This window comes from Myotis yumanensis, unplaced genomic scaffold, assembly GCF_028538775.1.
Source record: "Myotis yumanensis isolate MYYU_CA2020_CCGP unplaced genomic scaffold, mMyoYum1.0.hap1 SCAF_18, whole genome shotgun sequence".
Classification (NCBI taxonomy): domain Eukaryota; kingdom Metazoa; phylum Chordata; class Mammalia; order Chiroptera; family Vespertilionidae; genus Myotis; species Myotis yumanensis.
In genome coordinates, this window is record NW_027223769.1 from 15,613,784 (window position 1) to 15,638,513 (window position 24,730).

General features: G+C 42.5%; 1 protein-coding gene across 1 annotated transcript in view; it reads right to left on the bottom strand.

Annotated features, from left to right (window-relative positions):
• Window positions 1-4,970: 4,970 nt before the first annotated feature.
• Window positions 4,971-24,730, bottom strand: part of CDH13 (cadherin 13) — a 1,029,479-nt gene continuing 1,009,719 nt past the window's right edge. Inside the window, exons 12-14 of the mRNA XM_070398947.1 lie at window positions 16,421-16,654; window positions 12,916-13,134; window positions 4,971-6,559 (exon numbers count right to left, since the gene is read on the bottom strand). Coding sequence (XP_070255048.1) covers window positions 6,552-6,559; window positions 12,916-13,134; window positions 16,421-16,654 — 461 coding nt within the window. The 3' untranslated portion in view covers window positions 4,971-6,551. The remainder of the gene's footprint in view (window positions 6,560-12,915; window positions 13,135-16,420; window positions 16,655-24,730) is intronic.

The following is a 24,730-nucleotide window of genomic DNA, read 5'->3' on the forward strand; positions in this document are numbered from 1 at the left end:
TGAGAAGTTCTGTGTTTGCCTTGCGTGGGCAGAGAAGGAATGATCATCACCGAGCCTCAGAGAACTTCAATTCGCCCTCTCCCTAGTTGCACCTGCCATGACCCAGCCCTGGTCTGAGCTGAGGCTCATCTGGTTTTCTGCCAGGTTGCTGGGGTGGCACTATAGCAGCTTCAGGATATGATACCTCGTCTTCCTAGGGGCCTGGGCTGCATTTGCCCCCAGCCTTTAGTAGACATTTCATATACCTTTCCAGTCTCTTTAAACCTATAAATAAAAATATGTAAAACATCTGGCCCACAGGAGGCACTTATTAAATATTAGCACCCTTTCCTTCCTCTTGTTAAGGATCTCACTAATCTTGCTGTCTATTTTATCTACCCATTATCTATCTATCTATCTATCTATCTATCTACCTACGTACCTATCATCTATCATCACCATCATCTATCATCAATCAATCAATCATTGATCACCAACCTATTTATCTATTATCAATCTAATCTAATCTAATCTATCATCTATCTGTTTTTCCAAACCAGAGGGATTTGACTGTTATGAAGAAGGGAAGAGTTAATTATCAGGCAGGCAGCCCTTGCTTTTAGTCTTGGTGTTTAGACATTCTAGCCCAGTGATGGCGAACCTATGACACCTCTGACACTTGAACTCATTTTTTTGGTTGATTTTTCTTTGTTAAATGGCATTTAAATATATAAAATAAATATCAAAAATATAAATCTTTGTTTTACTATGGTTGCAAATATCAAAAAATTTCTATATGTGACACGGCACCAGAGTTAAGTTAGGGTTTTTCAAAATGCTGACACGCTGAGCTCAAAAGGTTCGCCATCACTGTTCTAGGCCAACCAAGCACCATTTGAAAAAAAAAATCCTTTGCTCTGTCACTGTTTCAACTGTACTACAGATGGTCTAAGACCGAGTACACACGTTAAAAATCCCAGATAACCTTTATTTGAATATTTTACAAACAAGTTACAAATTTCTTTGCAACCACAGAATAAATCAAATGTTAATTTACAGCTGGAAACTGTAAGCAGTTGAGCAACGAGGGCCCAAAGAAACTGCATCTGCAATATAATTAAGTGTTTTTAAACGACAAACTTCAATCCCTTTTGTGTGTTTATGGAAAAAACTCATTTAAAATTTGTGCATATTTTTATCCTGGGCTTATAATATCTTTATTTTAGTGTTAATATTTAACACCAGGACTGTATGGATAAGTGTATGACAACACATAATTTTTCAGATAGCCTTTACTTCCAACTTTAATAATCTGAATAAAGGATAACTGTATTACTTTCTAAAGGAAGAGCTTTAAAAAAGTAGCAGAAAATGGGAAAATTTTCAGCATATACTAATAGCCACTTTCTCAAAGGTTCAGAGCTTCATAGTGAAAATTGCTGTGGTCTAGCTATACCCATTGCTTCTCAGCCAGTACTGGGGGGGGGGGGGGGGGTTAAATAAAATGGCTCAAAGGCTTATCAAGCTCAGTAACCCTCCAACCACTGATGCTATGACAAGGATGCAGCATGAGTGATAGGAAGATGCTCCTGCCTACTGAATGTGATGAATATCTAAATTATTTCTGCTTAAAGTATAGACTTATTCTTAACTTATGGAATTAAAGTTCTCACCTAAAATCCTTGTTCATGCATTCATTCCTGTCATTCTTTTTGTCTCTACATATTTTGTATATGCTTTTATATAAACACAGAAACTATAGAATTTTTTCAGTTGTGAGCTAATCTATTACCAATAGGAAATATAATAAAGGTAACACAGCACAATAATTGTTAATTGCTTTAGATGAATAATCGTGAAAGTACCGTATCATCAGATTTTGAGACAAATCTTAACAGCTAGGTAAGAAGTGAAGACGGGGTGCATCACCCTTGTGAAGGGTGTAGCCAGATTATTAGATGGTTGTTACAATGGTTCTCAACCTGTGGGTCTCGAACAATGAAAATACATCCTGCATATCAGATATTTACATTACGATTCATAACAGTAGCAAAATTACAGTTATGAAGTAGCAACGAAAATAATTTTATGGTTGGGGGTCACCACTACATGAGGAACTGTATTAAAGGGCCGCGGCATTAGGAAGGTTGAGAACCACTGAATAGTAGGTAAACAAAAGGGATGTGTTCTTTCTCAGTGCTCATGTTTCTGTTGATGTTATTTACCTGTTGATTCAAGCTTAAGTCAACTACACATAGATAGATTAATGTGCTACATTTACAGAATCAGAAACTGGCCCTGGGTGGTCTGGCTCAGTTGGTTGGGCATCTTGTGCACCAAATGGTTGCCAGTTTGATTCCAGGTCAGGGCACATGCCCGAGTTTTGGGCTAGATCCCCAGTAGAGGGCGTGCTGGAGATAGCAGATAGATGTTTCTCTCTCTTTCTCCCTTTCTCTCTCAAAAAGAAAATCAATAAAAAGATATCAGAAACTGCTCAAAGATCTTTTGGAATTTGTCTACAGCGGAGCACAGTACCCGCTCTTGGAGCTCTCACATCACTTCTTCCCCCAACTTTCCCTTCCCTCAGTTGGTTTGGCTGTGACTGGGTCCTGGCGAGGACATTTTCTGCTTTTCTTTTGGAGAATTGAGATATCTAATTAATCTGGTAGAAGCCCCTCATGTACACACTAATAAGTCATGGAAAGGAAGGGAGGAAATACTTAGAAAATGATAATATCTTATATGGGAAAAGTTTCTAAGGTTCCAATATTAATTTAGAATAGTGTTAACAGTTCTTAGCAGAAAGTTCTCAGAATTAAGAAAACACAGAAGGTCTGGTCAGTTGGTCTGGATAGACAGTCATGCTAATTGGGGCTCAGATGAGGGTTTCCTGGCCTGAAGTGGCATTTTCTCTGGTTTCGCTGCAGAGTTGCCAGGGGACCCTGAGCTAGAGTGGGAACAACATGAGCCCTGGGTTCTGCTTCTGAAGGCCACTCACCGCGGGCAACCCATTTGATTTTTCTGAGCCTCGACTTTCATTATCTGTAAGTTAGAGAAGAAAATAGCACTTGCCTCACACGCTGTTGTAAAAATTCAGTGAGTTAATAGGTATAAAGGATTTTGCAGTGTGGGCACCATACCAAACAATCAATAAATAAAAGTAATAAGCAATTAATTAACAAATGTAAACTATCATCATCATCATCATCATCATCACCATCATCATTAACTGCATTTTTGTACCTTGTTTGTACACGCCAAGAGGACTGTAGACTCTTTCCTTCAGAATCACGTGGCTAGTTTGTGTGTTGGCACAGCTGCTCTAAACCCAGCACCCAGCAGACTCAGGTTAATACTTTTTTAGTTGCCACATCTTTAAATCGAGACCCGATGTATTTATTTTGGATGAAATGCAATCTGATCTATTTCAAGAGTTTGATAGTAGATGGTTATTTCATTGAACAGAAGGTTTCAAATGACATTTTGAAATTTTGGGATAAGTTATCAAAATTTTTAAAAATGTTCTTTAAGAATCAAAGTCCTATTTGCTACCTACCATGTAATGGAGCTGGATTTATTTTGTGAGGACGTTCAAATCTGCTGGTGTTGGCTGAGAGTCATGCAGGCACGTCCTCCTGAAATGATCTTCTATGGAGAGAACTGGCAGTATTGAGGTAACTTTGATCAAAATTAGAAAACGTTTGCACGTTCTTGTTAAAACATACACATGAAATAATGTATCATATGTAAAATGGGGGAAACGTCATTTTTAATGAATTAAGGTGGTTGATGTGTTTAAAAAGCAAAGGAGGTGTGACAGTTCACTCAATGGAAACAAAGCCTTCATCTCATGGTCAGTCATCCGAAAAGCAATTTCTGGCTTTTACTTGCCTTTCTTTTTCCAATAACTTGGATTACAATTAAATGCATTGATAATAATGACATAATGTTTGCAATAGACTTTTACTTTCAGTAAACAAGGTAAATGCTTTCTAGCAAGTAAACAGCATGCTATAATTCAGGACATGCTACACTCTGACTTCTAAGACTTGGTCTTTTTTTTGTGTGTGTAGAAGGATTTAAAAGAACAACAGAACTATCTCTGTCCTGATAAGAACTCTGGGGACAGGGAGTGTATTTAAATAGAGGCCAATTAGGGCACATTGGACTTGTTAATGAAGTATGCACTTCACTCCCATTTCTCCGCGTTCTAGGCTAAGATAAGCCACTGGCTTGATTTCTTTTTTTCAAGAGGAAAATATCCATTTGCAAAACACAGGAGAGCCTCCTGGCTTGAGAGAGAAGAGGAGGCCTCACTCGCTCACTTGAGGGAGCGGGTCACCGGACCGTGGTATTTCTCCCGGGGGCCGGCCCAGGCTCGTGCAGGAGGGTGAGCTTTCGGGTTCTCGGTTAGCCTCGGCTCAGGCTGCCAAGCACCTGGCCATCTGAGGACGGTCCTCGCAGGGTGACCATTCTCCCCCTGCCTCCAGGGAAGAGGGGAGTGAGTCCAACAGGGAGAAGGAGGCTGTGCCCTCTAAAGCCAGAAGAGGAAGTCCCGTCAAGTGTGAATGCACATCCCCCACCCTGAGCCTGCACGTGCACTCGTGGCGAACTATTAGGTCATATTCTGGGCACGTGGCATCTCCTGATTGAGCAACAGGAATTGTTCCAGAGGAAAAACACCCATGTCCTGGGACTGTAGGCAGATGGTTGTGACTGTGTGTCATGCATCATCAAATTGAGGGTGATCTTGCTCCTCTGTAAGTATGCAATCATCTTCACAGTGGATTGTGAAATGCTCACATCGTTCATTATGGTGAGTAAGACGAGTGGGTGGCCCGAGCTGTGGGGGGTGCTTCTGGCTTCATGGACTCACTCATCTAACGAGAGATGTACGGGAAGCCCACAGAGCCAAAAATAGGAACTTGCACTAAGACAAGACTCAGCATCAGTGACAGTAAGTAGACACAACATAGAAACCAGAGAAAAGCTATTGTCCAGCAGTTTTAACCACCAATACCCATTTATTTCAATGGAGAAAAAAAAAATCTCTGCATTCTATATGCTCCAAAAGATTTACTGTTGAAACAAATACAATATATGGAACTCTATCTGTATAATTTTACTACAATAAAGACAACATATGACGTCTACTTCCTACAGAAGGCGAACGGAAAAGCACAGATGCCAACAGAGACTGCATAAGAAAGCGTGTGTGCGTGTGTGGTTAAAACCTTTAGTAAGCAACTGCATTAAAATGTGCTAAGACACTTACCCTAGTTTGTGGCGAGCTCTAGTAAAAAGCCACAGGCTGTCACTAGTTTTATCTGATAGAAAAATTTGGTGTGAGCTTGGATGGTTCATTTACAGTTTATCGACAAGAAGATAATCTTAGTACAAGCACTAACTTTCCTCTTACGTTGACATGCTCACAGAATCAAAATCAATTACTTTTCAAACATAACGAACGTCTTTTATTTGTAGGTTTGCAAACAACTGTAGTCGATTCACACAAAAGGGTACTTTTAAAACTACCTGTATTTACTCTATTTTATGCAGGTATATGAAACAAACGGCGTGTATGCGCGTAAGTGTATGTCTATACATGTGGGCATATACTAGTATATGTATACACGTGGTATCTGTCAGCCTCTTCATATGCACGTGTGACCTCCAGGATGACACTTACAATTGCAAATGTACCGAGGAGGGAGGGGTTCTCTGCCATGATCCGTGTCCCCATAAGAACTAAGTCCAGAGGGGGACTGTGGATTTAGGACACATACAAATGCAGACAGGTGCCCAGGGACGAATATTTCAGTCCTCTGCTCGGCATTTGATGGTAACATTTCCTGCTCTGCTCCCCACCGCTTTTGCTCAGGATCACGGCATATGATGGCAGTGAAAACTGGGTGTAGCCCTCAGGTGAAGAGAAGGGCCTCTCTCTCTCTCTCTCGCTCTCTCTCTCTCTCTCTGCAGACCTGCCTGCTGGTCGTGGCAGCACTCAGACCGAATGGGACGGTGGGGGAAGCATCAGCTCTGGTCTGCGCTAATGCCCAGCTTGCTGCTGAGGTCCTGGTGGTGGTGGTGGTGGTGGGGTCAGCTGCTGGCCTCCATCCCTTTTTGTTTAGCTTCTCAAGGGAGAATGACACATCAAAACTGGGCTGTCCTATCTCATCTCGCTCTATAAATACTGATATGTACACGTACAGATACTCATACATATACAGATACTAACCCACAGACACAGCTGGAGGTGTGGACTGCTGACTAGCAATGTGGCAACACATCAGAAAAAGTAGTCATTGTTCCTGCTCCCGGAGGGCACGTGATATGCCATGATCTTTAAACACTCAGGGGGAATTCAGAGAATCCCATTAATCAAAGGAGAAAGGAAGATGCTGTCAAAATGGTGAAGTACAGACTAAGTGAAATGGCAAAGAAAAGGAAAATCTGGAGCAATTGAGGCCTAGTTGTGAAGTTCGAAAGCTGTAAACGGCAATCTTCCGATTTGGATTTTTTTTCCTGTTGCTATGGAAACTTGGTAGTCAAGCGTCAGATGTCAGGAGTTCTCACAGACCTGAATGGCAAAGATTCAGAGTTTAAGTCAAGGAATATTGCAACTCGGTTCAAAACATGTTAGCTGAATGCTAGATACATGACTGACAGGCTGTAATAAACGCATTTATAAACATTGCACTACCTTGGAAAAATTTTTTTTCTTAAGCATAGCATTTGAAGAGAGAAGGAACAGTTCTGCTGGTTTATGTCTTAAAAAGCCGGATTTCTCCGAAAGTGCTCGATGCCAAACGTCTCACTTCAGACCACCAGCAGCTATTAGAACCTCTGCTACCATCGAGCCCTATCTCTTACCATCAGCCCAGAGCTTGGCTATTTTATCAACAAGGTGACTTGGTAGATTAGAGATTGATGATTGTCCTAGTCCTAGATATTCTTTTTGGTCATGGACAAGAGCTAGATACCTATTGGTATATGAGTTTCCTGTGGCTGCTGCAACAAATGACGTCCAAAGAGGGTCTTGTGGGGCTAAAATCAAGGTGTGGGCAGGGCTGTGTTCCTTCCGGAGGCCCAGGGGAGAGCCACTCCCTTGACTTTTCCAGCTTCCAGACGCTGCCTGTGTTTGGTTCACGGCCACTTCAGCCACCTTCATCCCTGAACTGTCTTATCAAAGTTCACTGAAGTTGCCAAAGGTGTGGTTATTCTGGAGGTTGCACACTAGCCCACGGTCTTCCATTCTGCCTGATAATAGCATGAGTGGAAATAGCTTGTTCTCTGACACTTTTGCTTAATTATTATGATGTCTTGAATTTGTATAGGGAATTGGTACCACCAAATCGTTTGTTAACATCAAAGAGATGAAAAACGTGGAAAGGTCAAGCTAGGCGGTAACATAAGTGCAGCTCATTCTGGAACAAACTGATCATTAGGACTCTAATGGGTTACTCTGTAGGGCTTGGGCTTTTTCATTCAAAACTCACCCATCTACTCTGAACCCATCGGTTTTAGAGGTTGAACATGTCATTTATCTGTTTGGAAAATTTCAAGCAGCCTATCTGAATTCTAGATAAACAATCTTTGTAATGAGACTCGAATACAAACGAGGTGATTTAAGAACGTTATGGGTTAAAGCTGTTTTAACAGAAAGGACCATGGAAATTAACAAGTTATTTCAGGTGTAATTTTTGGTTATGTGCTATACCAGGGACCTTTACATTGCTTGACAAGTGAATTTCTTTGCAGTTAAGAGTCTCCTGAACACATTTAGTTCCTTTATTTCACTCAAAGTTTTCATTGCCTTAAACTCTTTGGTTACTTGGCTGCAGTAAATTGTACCCTGCAGATTCACCCGCATTTGAATGACGTGAAAAGAACATATTAAACGGCATCACTAATTTTATTTAAAAATACTTTCCAGTGTGGTTCCAAGAAGTTAAAATAATAATTTTATTCACTGAGAAAAACAGAAAAAAAATTGGTTAGTAACACCCACTGAATTAGAAAGTGGCCAATCCATTTTAAGTCAATTTAGACTATTAGGTTGATTGGATGAGATCACCTATTTAATTTATGTAAAGTTCTTAGCTTTGCACACACAAAGCCCATGAAGTTGTACCACTATAAGGGACCACAGCTTCTCCACAAAGCATGACTTGGGGCCTTTCCAGGCCAGGATGGCCTGCTCTGCTGGGTCTGATGCTTCTCCAGACCCCGTCTCTGCTCATAGCACATTCACAATAAAGAAGAACAAAATAGTGATACTCTCAACAACATGGATTGTGTGATTCCATTTATAGAAAACTATAGAAAAGATGAGACTATAATTAGAGAAGGCAGATCAATGAGGGTCTGGACTAGGGGAGGGGATTGATAGCAAAGGGGTACAGGAAACTTTTTTGAGTGTGGTGTGTACAATTGCGTAGTTACTAAAATTCATCAAACTGTACACTTAACAGGGTGAATAATTAGAGCCCGGATGGTGTGGTTCAGTGGTTGAGCATCAACCCACGAACCAGGAGGTCACGGTTCAATTCCCAGTCGGGGCACATGCCTGGGTTTCGGGCTTGATCCCCTGTAGGGGGCATGCAGGAGGCAGCCGATCAATGATTCTCTCTCATCACTGATGTATCTATCTCACCCTCTCCCTTCCTCTCTGAAATCAATAAAAATATATTTTAAAAAATGAAAATAAAAAGCATTAGAATTAAAAGTATAGATTTATTTATTTTTGGCTTAGATTAAGGTTATAATTCAGTGCCTCCTCCTTCCCAGGTATAGACATTTAATTTTGGTCCTTGTTAATACGGTTCATCTCATCTGTCCTTTTATATGCTCACTACTGCTAGTTAATTAAGCCTAAGACAATGTTTAAAAGGTTTTTAGGACAATTTTCTTCCTTGAAGTCGACTGTGCACACCACACAGAGCCCTACACAACCCACAGACACAGCCTAACGGAGACGCCAGCTTGCCGAGGACCTTGGGAGGGTCCTAGGGGAGAACTATGCATTCTCTCACTGTCATCAACCCGCAATTTAAACAACAAAATTGGCAGTAAAAATAATTGCATTTACATTTTTTATGACTTTTAATGTCATTAGTTTTATTTCCTGAATTTTTGGATGTCAAAGAGAGAAGTGCAGATCTCTCAGTTCAATTCTCAGCTGCAATATAGCCATCTACAGTATCATAATAAACAAAAATGTTTTTATTATCTTTTTCCACGAGGGAGGCATTCTAATGGTGAACGCTGGTCTCACTGCTTACTCACACGGGACCTTGGGACCTTTCTGAGTTTTCTCATCTATAAAGTGCAATAAATTCACAAAGCCAATGAAGTAAATAGAGAGAAAAGCCATAGGACATCAGGGTGTTCGGTTAATGCTCGTCTATTTGGATCTGAATATTACTTAAGGGGAGGAGAAAACCCATTTTTCTTCCCATGTCGTGATCAATGCAATTATATGAGCAACACTCAAAAGATGTTGCCACATTTTCTCTGCAAAGGGCCAAATATTTCCAGCTTTGTGGGTCATATGGTCTCTGTGGCAACCATTCAACTCTGCCATTGTAGCAGAAAGCAGCCACAGATAATATGTAAATGAATGAGTATGGCTGTGTTCCAATAAAACTTTATTTACAAAACCAAGAAGTGGGCCAACTCCTGATTTAAAGACACAGCAAACAGATTCTACCAGATCAAAAGTACTATGGCTGAGCTAGGAAGGCATCTCATCCTTGCACTTTATAATCTAGTTTCAGTACTTTCAGACCCCCCTGCCCACTTTGTGTAACGGTTTAGGCCCATTTCTGTGTAGCCTCTTGTCAATGTCATGTTAACAGTGGCACAGGTGGGATGACCACTAACTTCTGCTCTTATCAGAGAGTGTGGAAGCCATAGGACACCCATGGTTACTTATTCATGCTAGCTCTAACCCAGTCTCTCCTGTCTTATTCTGTACATCTCTTTTTTGTCAGGAAGAACATCTTGGGCCAGGTATACAATAAAACAAGGATTATCATATTCGGCAGGCATCTCTAATGTTCAAATGAACAATATTAAGCATTCTTATGCCTTTTATACAGAGCCAGACTGAGGTTTTTTTGGAAGTCAAACAGGGAAGTGGTAACACCTGTTCTTAACTGTTGTCTTTTTTAAGCTGAAAATTTCTTGCTCGTGGTGCAAAACATTGGAAGGTCAGCTGAGTACCTTTCCAGCTGTGCAAGGAGACTCAGCTCTCCTTTTTGAGGATGATTTTGGCTTTATCTACAGGTGCCCTTCCCTAGAGTGAGATAACCGTGTGCTGTCAGGTAGGATGGCTCTCCATTTAAATGAGAACAGAAAAACACATTGGACCTCTCAAACACAGCACACATGTACCTGTCTTTTCTCAACGATACTATTTTGAGTATACAATGAACATGAGGGCTTTGGGAGTTACTGCACAATTCTGCCTCGGATTAACTACGATGTAAGAGTTCAGAGAGAGGAGCAGTGGCAACTTTTGGGGACCTACTCATTCATTTCTGATACCTACAGGCCAGTGGTCTCCAAAGTAGGGGGCACAAGGAAACCCCCTATTGGTAAGAAGAAAATCTGTCATGTCTATTTATATTCCTTTCATTCTAAACAAATAGATTGTTTTACTAATAGTTAATGCATGTATTGGTAGTGGCAGATATGTGTGTTATTATAAAAATATGTGTAAAATATATTAACGCTGGGTCTGTGGTGTGGAGGCCACTGTACATTTGGGATGTTGGCTCTGCAGGTTGGATGGGCCTGGGAATCTGTATCTAGACAAACAGAAGGAGGAAGTCTCCATTCAAAACACCCTCTGCAGCTGGGGTAGCTGATAAATGAGCGGTTCCTGCAGTGCCTTGGTTCCTCAAAGGGGTGTCATTAAGAATGAGGCTTTATGTTGTATAATTAGGTTATAGACCAGTGATGGTGAACCTATGACACGTGTGTCAGAGGTGACAAGCGAACTCATTTTTTTGGTTGATTTTTCTTTGTTAAATGGCATTTAAATATATAAAATAAATATCACAAATATAAGTCTTTGTTTTACTATGGTTGCAAATATCAAAAAATTTCTATATGTGACACAGCACCAGACTTAAGTTAGGGTTTTTCAAAATGCTGACACACCGAGCTCAAAAGGTTTGCCATCACTATTATAGACCGTGATGAGTGAATGGCTACTCATCATCTTCTCTCTAGGTACACACCTGATTGTGCACACACATAACATATGAAACGTGTGCACACACAACACATGTGCACAAGCACACACAGACACTTGGACACGTGTGCACGCAGCATTTTTATTTTATACAGACTCTGCTGTATGTGAATCCCAATGTCTCCTGGAACCCAGGCCTGGGCTTGCAGTCTGACTAGAGCTCACGTCAGAAGCTCCTGGAAAACAGATTCCGGATGTTTACTGCAAGAGCTGGTCAGAGCAGGATACTGTAAATAACGCTAATGCGTCTGTGTCATAGTCATGTGACAGGTTACTCTCTAGCAGTTAAAATGAATGAACAGGGTGGATTATGGCTGGTGGACTATTGTGTGCTTGTGTGGCTCTCAAACTAAGAATGTTTTTCACACTTTTAAAGAGTGGTAAAGAAGAAAAGAACGAAGTCAAAAGAACCCACACCCACAATAAAAAAGAATATGTGATGGAGACCTGATATGGCCCACAGAACCCAAAATATTTGCTGCCTGGCCCTTTACAGAAAATGTTTGCTGACCCCTGAACTAGAACAACATAGATGAATCTTGGAAATGTAATGGGAAGAGGAAGAAAAGCAAGATGCAGAACATCATGCTCAATATACTACAAATTACATAAAGTTTTCCAAATGGCACAAAATAGAACTATACATGGTGTGTGTGTGTGTGTGTGTGTGTGTGTGTGTGTGTGTGTGTGTAGTAAAAGTATAAAACATGTCAGGACACATTCTAACTCATAAAAGCGACTGTCTCTTGGGAGAAAGAATAATAAATAAAACTGGAGAGAGGCACACCTTTACCTGTAACATTTCGTTTCTTGAAGAAATGTCTCAACTATCCAATGAGACACTTCTCATTATAAAGTCTTCTCCTCCTTAGCTCTACCCATAGGATGCTGGCCCAGCATAGAGCTTTACACACAGTAACTTCCGACGTTGGAATATGTGTTGCCTGTTGACCCTACTTGCCACTGTCACCAGGATATAGTAACTTCTGTTATTTTTTTTTCTAATCATCAATTTCTCAACTTCCAAATTTACAATTACATCAATAACCTTGTCAAAGTGTAAATACCGAAGACCAAAAGGCTTTTGAATGGCATTAGCTATATGTAAATAATTGCTAAAATTAAAAGTAGACTAGTAGCCCATAAGTAGGACATATCTGATACACATATCTATTTATTTTATGCTCACACCTATATTACTAGGTATAATAATTTATTTGTTTAATATAATGCTCCATTACATTATAGTCATTACTACCAGGCAGTGAAAACAATGTGTGAATTATGTATTTATCTCTTTTCCTACGGCCCCACTGCCATCTATGAATTCTCATGCTCATTCTTAAAAAGTGTAGTATCTACTTTAACCTTGAGAAAGATTATTCAGCGCAATGCAGAGAGAAATAGGGTCCTGGCAGACCAGTTAACTAATCCAGGCACAAGTTCAGGGGCATCTACAGGCAGTATCACCACCTGGCCTGGAGCATAGCAAGGGGGATGGTAAGATGCCTTTCAACATTACTTGGAGCACTTTTACATGGAACACCCTCTATTATACAGACATAAACTAAAACAAATGTTTCCTCTGGGATACATTTTTTTGAAGGTACGTGGGAAAAAGGCTTTGATTACGTTTTCATAATTATGCACGCACTGGAGTTAGGCCAACTTACAAGCTAAACTGAAGAGGGAGATGAGCAGGACTGAGGTCAGGCTGAAGTGCAGGGCCCCCGCGGCGTTGCAGTCCACTTTGGAATTCTTGCAGGAACACACTTGTACCCTGAGGTCTGTGACGTTCGTCATGGGCGGTTTCCCTGAATCTGTCACCATGATGGGCAGCTGGTAGTTGGCTTTGTTCAGGTTTTGAAGAAGGCTTACCAGGGCATGCGTGTCTGTGAAGACAAGGGGCCTTCATGAGAGAGGGTCAGACCTTTCCAAGAAAAGAGTGAGAACATGCAAAACAGGCATTGCATTTTGTTTATCACCATGAGGGTGTTTACATTTAAATTCATTAACATCGGATACACATACCAATTCAGTTCAATTGCACCAGCCACATTTCAGGTGCCTGGCAACCACACGTGGCTGGTGGCTACCACACTGGCAGCCTGGGCAGACGTTTCCATCATCGAGGAGGTCTATGTTTCAGTGTTATTATTATCAATTTTACGGAGATCCACTTTTGTGAAACGACTGAGTAGCAAGAACCCCTCCCTGCAAATTTATTATACCAAAAAGCAATGTTCACAAAGAGCACATTCGATATCAAGAAAAAATAATGTAAAAATCTATTCTCATATGATCATATTGTACATTTTAAATATATACAACTAGAGACCCAGTGCATGGATTCGTGCACCGGTGGGGTCCCTCGGCCTGGCCTGTGGGGATCGGGTTGAAACCGGCTCTCCGACATTCTCTGAGGGGTCCCAGATTGTGCAGTTCTCAGGTGATGCCCCCTGGAATCGGGCTCCCTCCTCTCTTGGTTCCAGATGTGTCACCTGAGAACCACTGCTGCCAAGTGACCACAGCTTGGCAGCTCCTGCATTGAGCATCTGCCCCTGGTGGTCAGTGTGCATCATAGCTACTGGCTGGTTGGCTGGTCACTTAGGCTTTTATATATATATATTTTATTTGTCAATTATACTTTAAAAAATCTGGAAGAAAAGAATAAAAAAATTACCAGTTCAGAGATTTTTGTATAGGAATCCAAAAGCAAATAACCAAAATGAATTCTTGGACCCCCCAAAAGTCCTCTCACTCTCTATGTGGGCTTGAGCTTGTGTGTTGCCTGGGGGATGGATTCTGTTGTCTCTCTCAGCCCAGAGCCCACAGCCCTGGATCTGAATGGGGATCCGCAGCACAGCCCACACGTGGAGATGGGGTCTGTAAGCCCACAGTTGGTGGGAATATCTGCCCTTATCCAGGCCTCTGGGCAGCCCTCAGGAGTGGCCACCCTACCTGGCCACTGTTTTAGCTTCAGGCTATTCCCTTTCAGATGACTAAGGATTTTTTATTTGTTTGTTTTAAACTGCCCCTTTCTGGGCATAGACAATGCTAAGTATTTGGGGGGAAAAATTGGGGACAAGAAAAAGAATTTAGAAGGTATTGTATCTATTATATAAAACCAGGAGGGAAAGCAGATGAAGTATTATCCTAACCAGAAGGTTAGGTGGCAGCGCTGATTAACCAAGGTAGAAAATTACCCCAGTGAAATGGCAGATTAACTCATGGGATATTCTCCCATCTCCCCAGAGGAAAAACTCCTCTTGAATGAGAAAGTTCCAGTTGGAAAGATCTGGTGATGATTGTTCAAATCCACTGCAGCTGCAAACACTAGCAAACAAAAGAGGAACCCCTCAAACAAGAGAAGGACTGTTTTAATTAAAAATAATCAGTGTAACAAAATTCATCCTTTAAAAAGCAATAAAATAGACAAACAGGCAACTATAATCAATAACAGGAGAAAGGCAGTAATAAAATGAGATGTGCGATAAGGCCATCACAATACATATGAGATTTTTAATAGAAAATTTTATGCACAAGTGTACAATACATGTTCAAAACTTAATGAAATGGTAATTCCCCATCTCTCTCAGAAATTCCACCACTAATGTAAGAAGAGGGAGCCCTGACTGGGCCAATGGCAGAAGCCGTTCATTACTGATGGCAGAGTGTATGTCTATGGCAGTGGTTCTCAACCTTCCTAGTGCCGCGACCCTTTAATACAGTTCCTCATGTTGTGGTGACCCCCAATTTCATTGTTACAAATTGAACATAATTAAAGCATAGTGATTAATCACAAAAACAATATGTAATTATATATGTGTTTTCCGATGGTCTTAGGCGACCCCTGTGAAAGGGTCGTTCGACCCCCAAAGGGGTCGAGACCCACAGGTTGAGAACTGCTGGTCTAAGGCGTGAGTTCTGGTTTTTGGCTTTATTTCTAGGCAAGGTGAACTTAGTGAGGAGGGTAGTGGGTGAGGTATTGTGGATAGAGGGGTACTTTATCACTCACTACATTGGGGTTTCAGTCTTAATAAGGCAGGTGATACATGCTGGGCCAAGTTTTAAATTTCACATGCCCACATGGAAAGACTGGCAGGAAAGGACACTGCTTGTGTGTTTCATAAATGAGGAACAGAATAGATGAAAGATATCAAAGTTGAAAGTAAAGGCCAAGGTCATTTTAAAGCCTAAGTCAGTTTTGAGGAGGCCTGCAGCTTAAAATGGAAGCTGGGGACCCGAACTGGTGCTCCTCCTCTCCTTAGTCTTTCATAAAAGCAGGTTCACCAGGAAACAGCTTTCCAGGGTGCTGGTGAAAGTTAATGTAAGCACAGTTATTCGAGAGAGGAGAGACAGCTGAGCCAAGACATGCTTAGGGAGAAGCAGAGACACCAGCTCTTGAAGGCTGGAGTCTGGGTGTATGTACCGTATAGGGCTGTGCAGTATAGGATGTAAAGCACAGAGTGTACAGTACAAGGTGTACAGTTATGCTATACAGTATAGAGTGGACAGTGTAGGGCCACGGTTGGCAAACTGCGGCTCTCGAGCCACATGCGGCTCTTTGGCCCCTTGAGTGTGGCTCTTCCTAAGCCTTAATTAAGTAAATAACAATGTACCTACCTATATAGTTTAAGTTTAAAAAATTTGGCTCTCAAAAGAAATTTCAATCGTTGTACTGTTGATATTTGGCTCTGTTGACTAATGAGTTTGCCGACCACTGGTGTAGGGTATGCAGTATAGTGTATAGTACAGAGTGTACAATACAGGGTGACTAGCATACAGTGTACAGTAAGGTGTATAGTACAGGGTGTGCTGTATAGAGTGTACAGTGTAGGGTGTAGAGTACTCAGCATATACTATACACATCATAGAGTATACAGTCTGTACAGGGCAGAGATTATGCTGTGTCTAGTATAGAAAAGATAAGAGAGGAAGCAATGGAGAAGACTTTCATGTCTGCATTATAAGGAACTAATATTTAATATATTTACATATTGTGTTCATTTTCTGGTGGGAAAATTGTCAATATTTACAGTGCATAAATAACTTGAAATAAACCATTTGAGAACACACAAGAGAGTAGAAAAGGGGGAACAGTGTGGGGAAGGAAACCAAGCCAGAGCCACTAGGCTAAAGCCACAAGGATAAGTGTGGGACGTCTGGCTGACTTACTGTTGATCTTGGAGACCTTCCAGACTTTATCAGGAACAGCTTGCTTATAGATTTCAAATTTGAAAGGATCTGTATTTGGGTGCAGATCCTTGTCTGATGCTCCCAAGATGACTACGCTGAGGTTTTTGGCATCATCGCAGACTTCGGCCGCTGTGGGGTAGATGAAGGGAGCATTGTCGTTCACATCCTCCAGGGTGATCAGCAAAGTCCCAGTGCCGGTGGCAGGCGGGTCGCCTAGGGAAGAGGGGCGATGTGAGTGCACACCTGCCAACACGAAGAGGAGCGCTGCACAGCCCTTCCCCACCGCCAGACACCTTGATGATTGAAGGGGTTCACACAGGACTCAAGTAATAGCTTACACATGTGTATAAAGCTTAGTGGTTTCCAAGCCTGTCATCATATGTACAACTCTTGATTTAAGTTTTTCAGGCTTTACCTTTAGAACGCTGAGCTTCTAACACACAAGTCATACTAACACACCGAAAGTCACTCTGATGATAGAGATAACAGAGGGACTTTGCCTTGCTCCAAATTCAACGTTTTGCCTGGCCGGTGTAGCTCAGTGGTTGAACATCGACCCATGAACCAGGAAGTCACAGTTCAATTCCTAGTTAGGGCACATGCCCGGGTTGCAGGCTTGATCCTCAGTGTGGGGTGTACAGGAGGCAGCTGATCAATGATTCTCTCCATCCTTGATGTTTCTACCTCTCTCTCCCTCTCCCTTCCTCTCTGAAGTCAATAAAAATATATTTTAAAAAATTCAACCTTTTATCTAAATACCCAAGTGTTCCCGTATGTTGGTGGCACAGGAAGGTCGAGATTCCAGGAGAGAAGGCCATGTTTTATGGGGAATAGCTCTACACTGAGTGGGTAGTTGGTTGAAGAGGGAGCCCTTCCAGGGTTTTCTTTTGTAAGTAAAAAATGGTCTGAAGGAAAAACAAAAGGGGCTGGCCTGGCTGATGGTGCCATGGGGGCTGGCTGGGCTGGCCGGGCAGGACAGGACAGTCTGAGAAGGTGGGTTAGTTATGAGAAACAAAACCACAGGCTGGCTATAGCATAATCTTTGGGTCTTATACATAAAACTTCATTTTAAAAAATTTCAGCTACTATATGATTTTCACTTTAGGAAACATTATTTTAAGAAGCCCTTAAAGCCCAAGCCGGTTTGGCTCAGTGCGTAGAGCGTTGACCTGTGAACTGAAGGGTCCTGGGTTCGATTCTGGTCAAGGGCATATGCCCAGATTGTGGGCTCAATCCCCAGTAGGGGGCGTGCAGGAGGCAGCCAGTCAATGATTCTCTCTCATCATTGGTATTTCTCTCTCTCTCCCTCCCCCTTCCTCTCTGAAATCAATAAAAATATATTAAAAAAAATAGAAAAAGAAAAGCCCTTATAAACTCACCTAAAGAAAAGGCTGTTTAATCTTGGTATGACTCAGCATGATTTCATTTACCTTTCTTTAAATTCATTTTTAATCATCTATGAATTAGAGACTGGCTCTTGGGACAAAGCATCCATTAATAGTCTACATTTTCTGTGAGGAAAGTTAGAGCCAAATTTGCTCTAACTTTAGTTAGTAAGTGTATGGATTTGCCTTATTCCAGAAGGATTTGCTGTGCGTCTGAAATGACTGTGCTCTAATTTTATGCACCAGTACTGACCTAATGTCTGGCCCCATTCTATTTTTCCTATCCTCATTTGTACTGAACCAGATCTACAAGCTTAATTTTATTTTCTCTCCTCCCGTGTTTTTCTTTTTTCTTGGAGGGCACATTCGGTTTTGAGTCAAGTTCTGGGTCACATGGGGTGGAAAGTAGTAAATATCTGAGCTCAGAGCATGGGTGTCCAGCGCAAGGCCAGGCCGGGTCTGCCAGGTTCTGTTGGTAAAGAAACAATCAGTCCTTTTCAGATTCAGGCAGCTTATGACTCACAGGGACAGTCAAAGGATGAGTAGGCAAAGACGGACCCTGTGCAGGTGACACCCAAACCCCAGGGGGCAGCTGGCTGCATCACAGATGAAGGGAGAGCCTGGTGCTGAGGAGCCGATTGCAAGCTGCCTCTCGGTGGTTTTACTGTCTGCCGCTGCACCCCAACAGGGGTGGGCAGGAAGCCTCCCCCCTCATCAGAACCTGGAAGATGATGAGAAACTGTCTTGTGACAGCCTCCCAGGGGACTTCGGGAGGCAAGTGAGAAGTGGACCAGAGCAGCTCCTCACAGGCCTCCCGTGCCCACAGTTCTGGGACGATCACGAGGCTTTCTGCTGACACTCAAATTGGCTGCGGCTCAACCTTCGCTCCTGGCCCGTGTGGTTACAGGCAAGGTCGTCAGACATCATGACTGTCCCCTGCTGTCCCCGAGCATGGCAAGGGGATGAGGCTGGAGATGGCCCGTAGGGCAGGGGGCCTTGACTGTCATGACAATTCCACTGGAGGGTCTTCAGAAAGGCAGTGAAACAAGCTGACTGACTTATTTTTAGAAACGCACAGTGGTACTGACAGGAGATTTTGGACACTGGAGCCCAGCAATGGATTGCGTCATGATGTGGGTGGTTTGAGCAGGAGAGAAATGTCTCTTCTTGGTGACCAGGCTCTCAGGTGTGGCTCGAGAAGAAGCGCGGAAGGTAGTGGGGGGGTGAGTGAAAGGCAGTTCAGATTTGATGATGCGAATAAACCCCGTATTCAGTGCAACCATGTACAGGGGCACAGAGCTTAGGAGAAATGCCAGGGCTGGGTTGGCAACGGGGGCATTGTCAACACAGATACTTCTGAAACCTTTCTAGCAAATTAGGTGAAAGTGCAGAATGAGGGAGGGGTGAAGATGAAACGCCTCAAGTTCAAAGAGCAGATGACAGTTTGCAGGAGACGGGGGAGATGAACTGGAAGGTGAGGCAATGGGTTATGATGCCGAAAAGGATAAGGAGTAAAGAGAAGCAATGGGATCTTGCAAGGAGCACGTTGCTGGTGACTTTTGGGGAGAGGTTTCCATTAGTGGGGAAGAAACCAGCTCGAAGGAAGCTCACTGTGAAGCAGCAAGAACAGATACTGTTTAGTGGGGCTGGAGGAACTTTACATACATCAACACCCGAAGACAGTTCCAGAGCAAACATGCAAATAAGTGTCTCTAAGATAGGAACACAAATGTAATGAACTACCAGAAGGATGGCTATTTCTAATGGCATATCATCAACTTTTGTAGAGCAAGAACTCAAAGGAAATGCATCATTACTTTGAACTTGGTTACCCAGTGTCAGCTTTAGTCATTTGGTTGAATTTCTTTATTGAAAAATTATTTTTTTTTCTTTTTATTGAACTAATTGAATATCTCAGAGGAATCCACTATATTTTTCTCCACTCTGAATATATTATGAAGTCACTTGGTAGAATGGATGAGAAGGCATTATGAGTATCTGAAATATGGCCATGAGAATGGGCCTTTTGTGAACTTAATTATACTACTGTTTTCAATTCCGCATGCATATTCCCGGGCCAGCCTGATGATGTCTTTTTCTCAAGTCAAATAAAATGAACTTGCTTTTTTCATTGATAAGGTAACAAGAGGATTCCCAAAATCCCCAGGGAAAGAGCCTCTCCCAGCTTATATGCACAGGAGGGAGGAAAACCACCACCCAAAATTCAAATGTGATTAAAAACATGATTCTTCACCCTTATCAGATAACATTGGCAAATATGTTCTCCCCTGCAGTGGGCTTTCTTGTTGTTTTGTTGATGGTTTCTTTTGCTGTGCAGAAGCTTTTTATTTGATGTAGTCCCATTTGTTTATTTTCTCTTTAGTTTTCATTGCCCTAGGAGCTGTATCGGTGAAGATATTGCTTCAGCATATGTCTGAGATTTTGCTGCCTGTGGATTCCTCTAAGATTTTTATGGTTTCCCGTCTTACATTTAAGTCCTTTATCTATTTTGAGTTTATTTTTGTGTATGGTGTAAGTTGGTGTTCTAGTTTCATTTTTTTTTTTGCATGTATCTGTTCAATTTCCCAGCACCTTTTATTGAAGAGACTGTCTTGACTCCATTGTATGCTCTTGCCTCCTTGTCAAATATTAATTGAGCAAATTGTTTGGGTTGATTTCTGGGTTCTCTATTCTATTCCATTGGTCTATATGTCTGTTCTTGTGCCAGTACCAAACATTTACAGGGAATTCATACAACTTAACGAAAGGAAGATAAAGAATCCAATAAAAAAAATGGGCAACAGACCTAAATAGATACTTTCAAAAGAAGGCCAAGAGACATATGAAAACATGCTCAAAGTCACTAATCATATGAGAGATGCAAATCAAAAAGACAATGAGGTACAATCTTACACCTGTCAGAATAGCTATCATCAACAAATCAACAAATGACAAGTGCTTGCCAGGATGCAGAGAAAAAGGAACACTCGTGCACTGCTGGTGGGAATGCAGACTGGTGCAGCCACTGTGGAGAACAGTATGGAGTTTCCTCAAAAAATGGAACTCCCATTTGACCCAGTGATCCCACTTCTAGGAATATATCCAAAGAAACCAGAAACACCAATCAGAGACGATATATGCACTCCTATGTTCATAGCAGCACAATTTACCATAGCTAAGATTTGGAAACAGCCTAAGTGCCCATCAGCAGATGAGTGGATTAAAAACCTTTGGCACATCTACACAATGGAATACTATGGGGTGTAAAATGGAAGGAACTCCTACCATTTGCAACAGCATGGATGGACCTGGAGAGCATTATGCTAAATGAAATAAGCCAGTCAGAGAAAGATAAACATCACATGATCTCATTCATTTGTGGAATAACATAAACTGGTGAACAAAAACAGATCCAGAGACAGAGAAGCATCAATCAGACCGTCAAACCTTAGAGGGAAAGGCAGGGGAGGGTGGGGGGGAGGGGGGCAGATCAATCAAAGGACTTGTATGCATGCATATAAGCATAGCCAATGGACACAGACACTAGGGGCGTGAGGGCAAGAGTGGGGGTGGGGTCGTGGGGCATGGGGGGATAAGGACATATTTAATGTCTTAATCAATCAATACAAAACCCCACAAAAAACCCCCATAATGATTCTTTACAAGCCATTGTGCTCCAATAGCTCCGGGGCCCCAGGAACTAAATACTGGAGCTTCTAGGTATTTCTCAGCACTCAGCAAAAATCCCTCATCCCTTCTCGTCCCCTTTCCACCAGTAACCCCAGCCCCCAAGAGACTTCTCTGCATAATCAAATATTGGAACCAAGCATACTATTGTGCCCACCTTCATGGATTTTCTATTTCAATTGAAAAAAACAGCCTCAGTTTGAGGAAAATTCCTGCGATATGGAACTAGAACCGTTCAGCTCTTCTCCCCTGTCTCCCACACGGGTCAGAGGACGTCCAACCTCCCAACACGTGGAGAGGCTGCCTGCGTGTGCAGGGGCTTTGCTGCACAGTTAGAAGATGGGAGGGCCCTGAGGCAGGAACCCTTCCTGTCAGTGGCTCTTAAACTGAATGGCAGTTGGGTTCCCTTTTGGGGCCCTGATGACGGTCATGGCCCTGTCTCAGAGAAATGCACCTACATTAACGCTGGGGGGCGGTGGGAATGGTCAGTGACACCTGAATTGCAGCTGTGGGCTCCATGCTGGTTCGGAGCAGCTGATCCCCGACACCTTTGTCTTAGGTGTTCTGAGGCTGAGGCCCGGAGAGGTTTAGGATGGGCTCAGATTAACCAGTTAAGTCTCAGGCCTCCTTCTCCAGCCTTTCCATTCTGTGTCAGATCGATGAAGGTAGGTTCTTCAGGCTCTTCTTTCAACCACGAAAGCAAACTATAGTTCCTAAACCATGACTTGGGTTTTAAAATTATTATTATTATTTAAAAATTTTTTCCCCTATGAGCTATTATTTTTTGTTAATCCTCACCTGAGGATATTTTTTTCCATTGCTTTTCAGAGACAGGGGAAGGGAGGGAGGGAGAGGGAGAGAGAGATAAACAGAGGAGGGAAACCTCGATATGAGAGAGACAGATCGGGGACAGGGAGCGAACCCACAACCCAGGTACATGCCCTTGACTGGGAATCAAACCTGAGCCCTTTCAGCAGATGCTCTAACCACTGAGCACACCAGCCTGAGCATCTATGAACTTTTAATTTTGGTAAAATATACACAACAAAACTTACCTTCCTAAACGTTTTTTTAAAAAAATATATTTTTATTGACCTCAGAGAAGAAGGGAGAGGAGAGAGATAGAAACATCAATGATGAGAGACAATCGTTGACCGGCTGCCTCCTGCAGGCCCCCCACCAGGGACCAAGCCTGCAACTCAGGCATGTGCCCTTGACCATAATCGAACCTAGGATCCTTCAGTCCACAGGCGGACACTTTATCCACTGAACCAAACCAGCCAGGGCCCTCCCTAAATGCCTTTAAGTATCAGTGGAATGAAGTACATTCACATCACCACATCCATCTCATGAATTTTTCATCTCCCCCAACTGGATCTCTGTGCCCATTCAACAACTCCCTACCCCCAGCCTTCAAATGTTGGTGGATTATTCATGAGCTTCCAGTGCTCAGGCTGCCAAAACTGGCAAGACGTGGGGGAAACGGTCACCATTGCTTTCCCATGGATCTGGATGATGGAGTCCCTTCCAGCCAGAGGACTGTGACTTTAAGAGGGGCACTGACTTCATGGAGTTGGCAGCCTGCCAGGGTCTTCCCGGCACTGGCCACCTCATGCTCCCATTGCTGGCTCTGTCGCCCCCCCTCAGCACGGACGGCTTATAATGCCTCTCAGCACATCACACGACCGAGACAGGACCCAACTGACCCACTTCTTGATTGCGAACCCGGGCAATTTAACTCGCACCTTTGACTCTGAGCTGGGATAACTGCCTAATGAGAGGCTGAGCTGGCAGCTCGAGCTGGGCACCAGGCCTGTTGACAGCAGGCTATGCCCTTGGTCTGGTTGGCTCACTACTTTATACTTGGGTTTTGCGCTCCAGGTTTATTGGGGGCAGAGCTGTGCATTTTCTACGAGAAGCAGGCTCATACAACGAATGAAAAGGGGGGGGGGATTTATGTAGAGAAACTGAACACCCGCTACTCTTCAGAGCAGGAAAAGTCCAAGCAGGCCAGAGAGGTGGCTGCTTTGAGCATTCGGGGTCCTACTTTCTAGTTTCCCCTCATTTCCAGGAAGAGGAAACTGGGACTCAGGTAGATGAAGTAACTTGTCCCAGGCTAAGTTGGGTGTATCACCGGCGTGAGACCTGTGGCCTGAAGACACGGTCTTCCCACGCCACGTGCTCTTTCCCAGAAAGTGAAAGGGATGATTGGGGATCATGACACGACCCTCCATTTGAGCATAGCGTTTTATTACATTGGCATGTGCGGTGGGCGTCAAGCATTGGGAGAGAGGGTGAAAAGCAGCCTTCCATGTTTCCCTTATTTACATGACGAGCAGTATATTGCTCTTTGGGGGAGACCTACAGAGCCAAAGTCAGTACAACAGAACATGTGTGTATATGGGTCTCCCAGCTTTGATGATGTGAGTGCGGATGTGATGAGACAAAATCATATAGGGATTTTATTTAATTCAGAATTCTGGCCAAACAGGATTTCTACTTAGCCAAAAAAAACATTGAGATTTCTCTGATAGGTTCCATTACTCAGAAAGAAAAAAAAAATCTTGTAAGAGACACAATGAAAAACACTGTGATCCGAATCAAAACAATATATGTGATTAGAAAAAGATGAGAAAGAAATATAGCAAAGCCTAAATAGTGTTTATCTCTCCAGGTAATTAACATTCAAATAATACTTCTCTCTTTTTAATTTTCTTTATAATAACCATGATTACTATACTAATTAGAAACAGAAATATAATCTCATAAGTTACACAGGGATTTAGAAATATTTTGTTCAATTATACTTTACTTTCTTGTCTCTCACTCTTTTTTGTTTTTTTACAATTAATTCATATTGAGTAAATTTTTTTTTTAATATATTTTTTTTATTGATTTTTTACAGAGAGGAAGGGAGAGAGATAGAGAGTTAGAAACATCGATGAGAGAGAAACATCGACCAGCTGCCTCCTGCACATCTCCACTGGGGATGTGCCCGCAACCCAGGTACATGCCCTTGACCGGAATCGAACCTGGGACCTTTCAGTCCGCAGGCCGACGCTCTATCCACTGAGCCAAACCGGTTTCGGCCATATTGAGTAAATTTACAGAGTTGTGCAACTATCACCACTATCTAATTTTAGAACATTTCTATCATCCCTTCCCCCACGAAAAAACCACCTTGGGCCCACTCGTGCTAACTCTCCTTACCCACTTC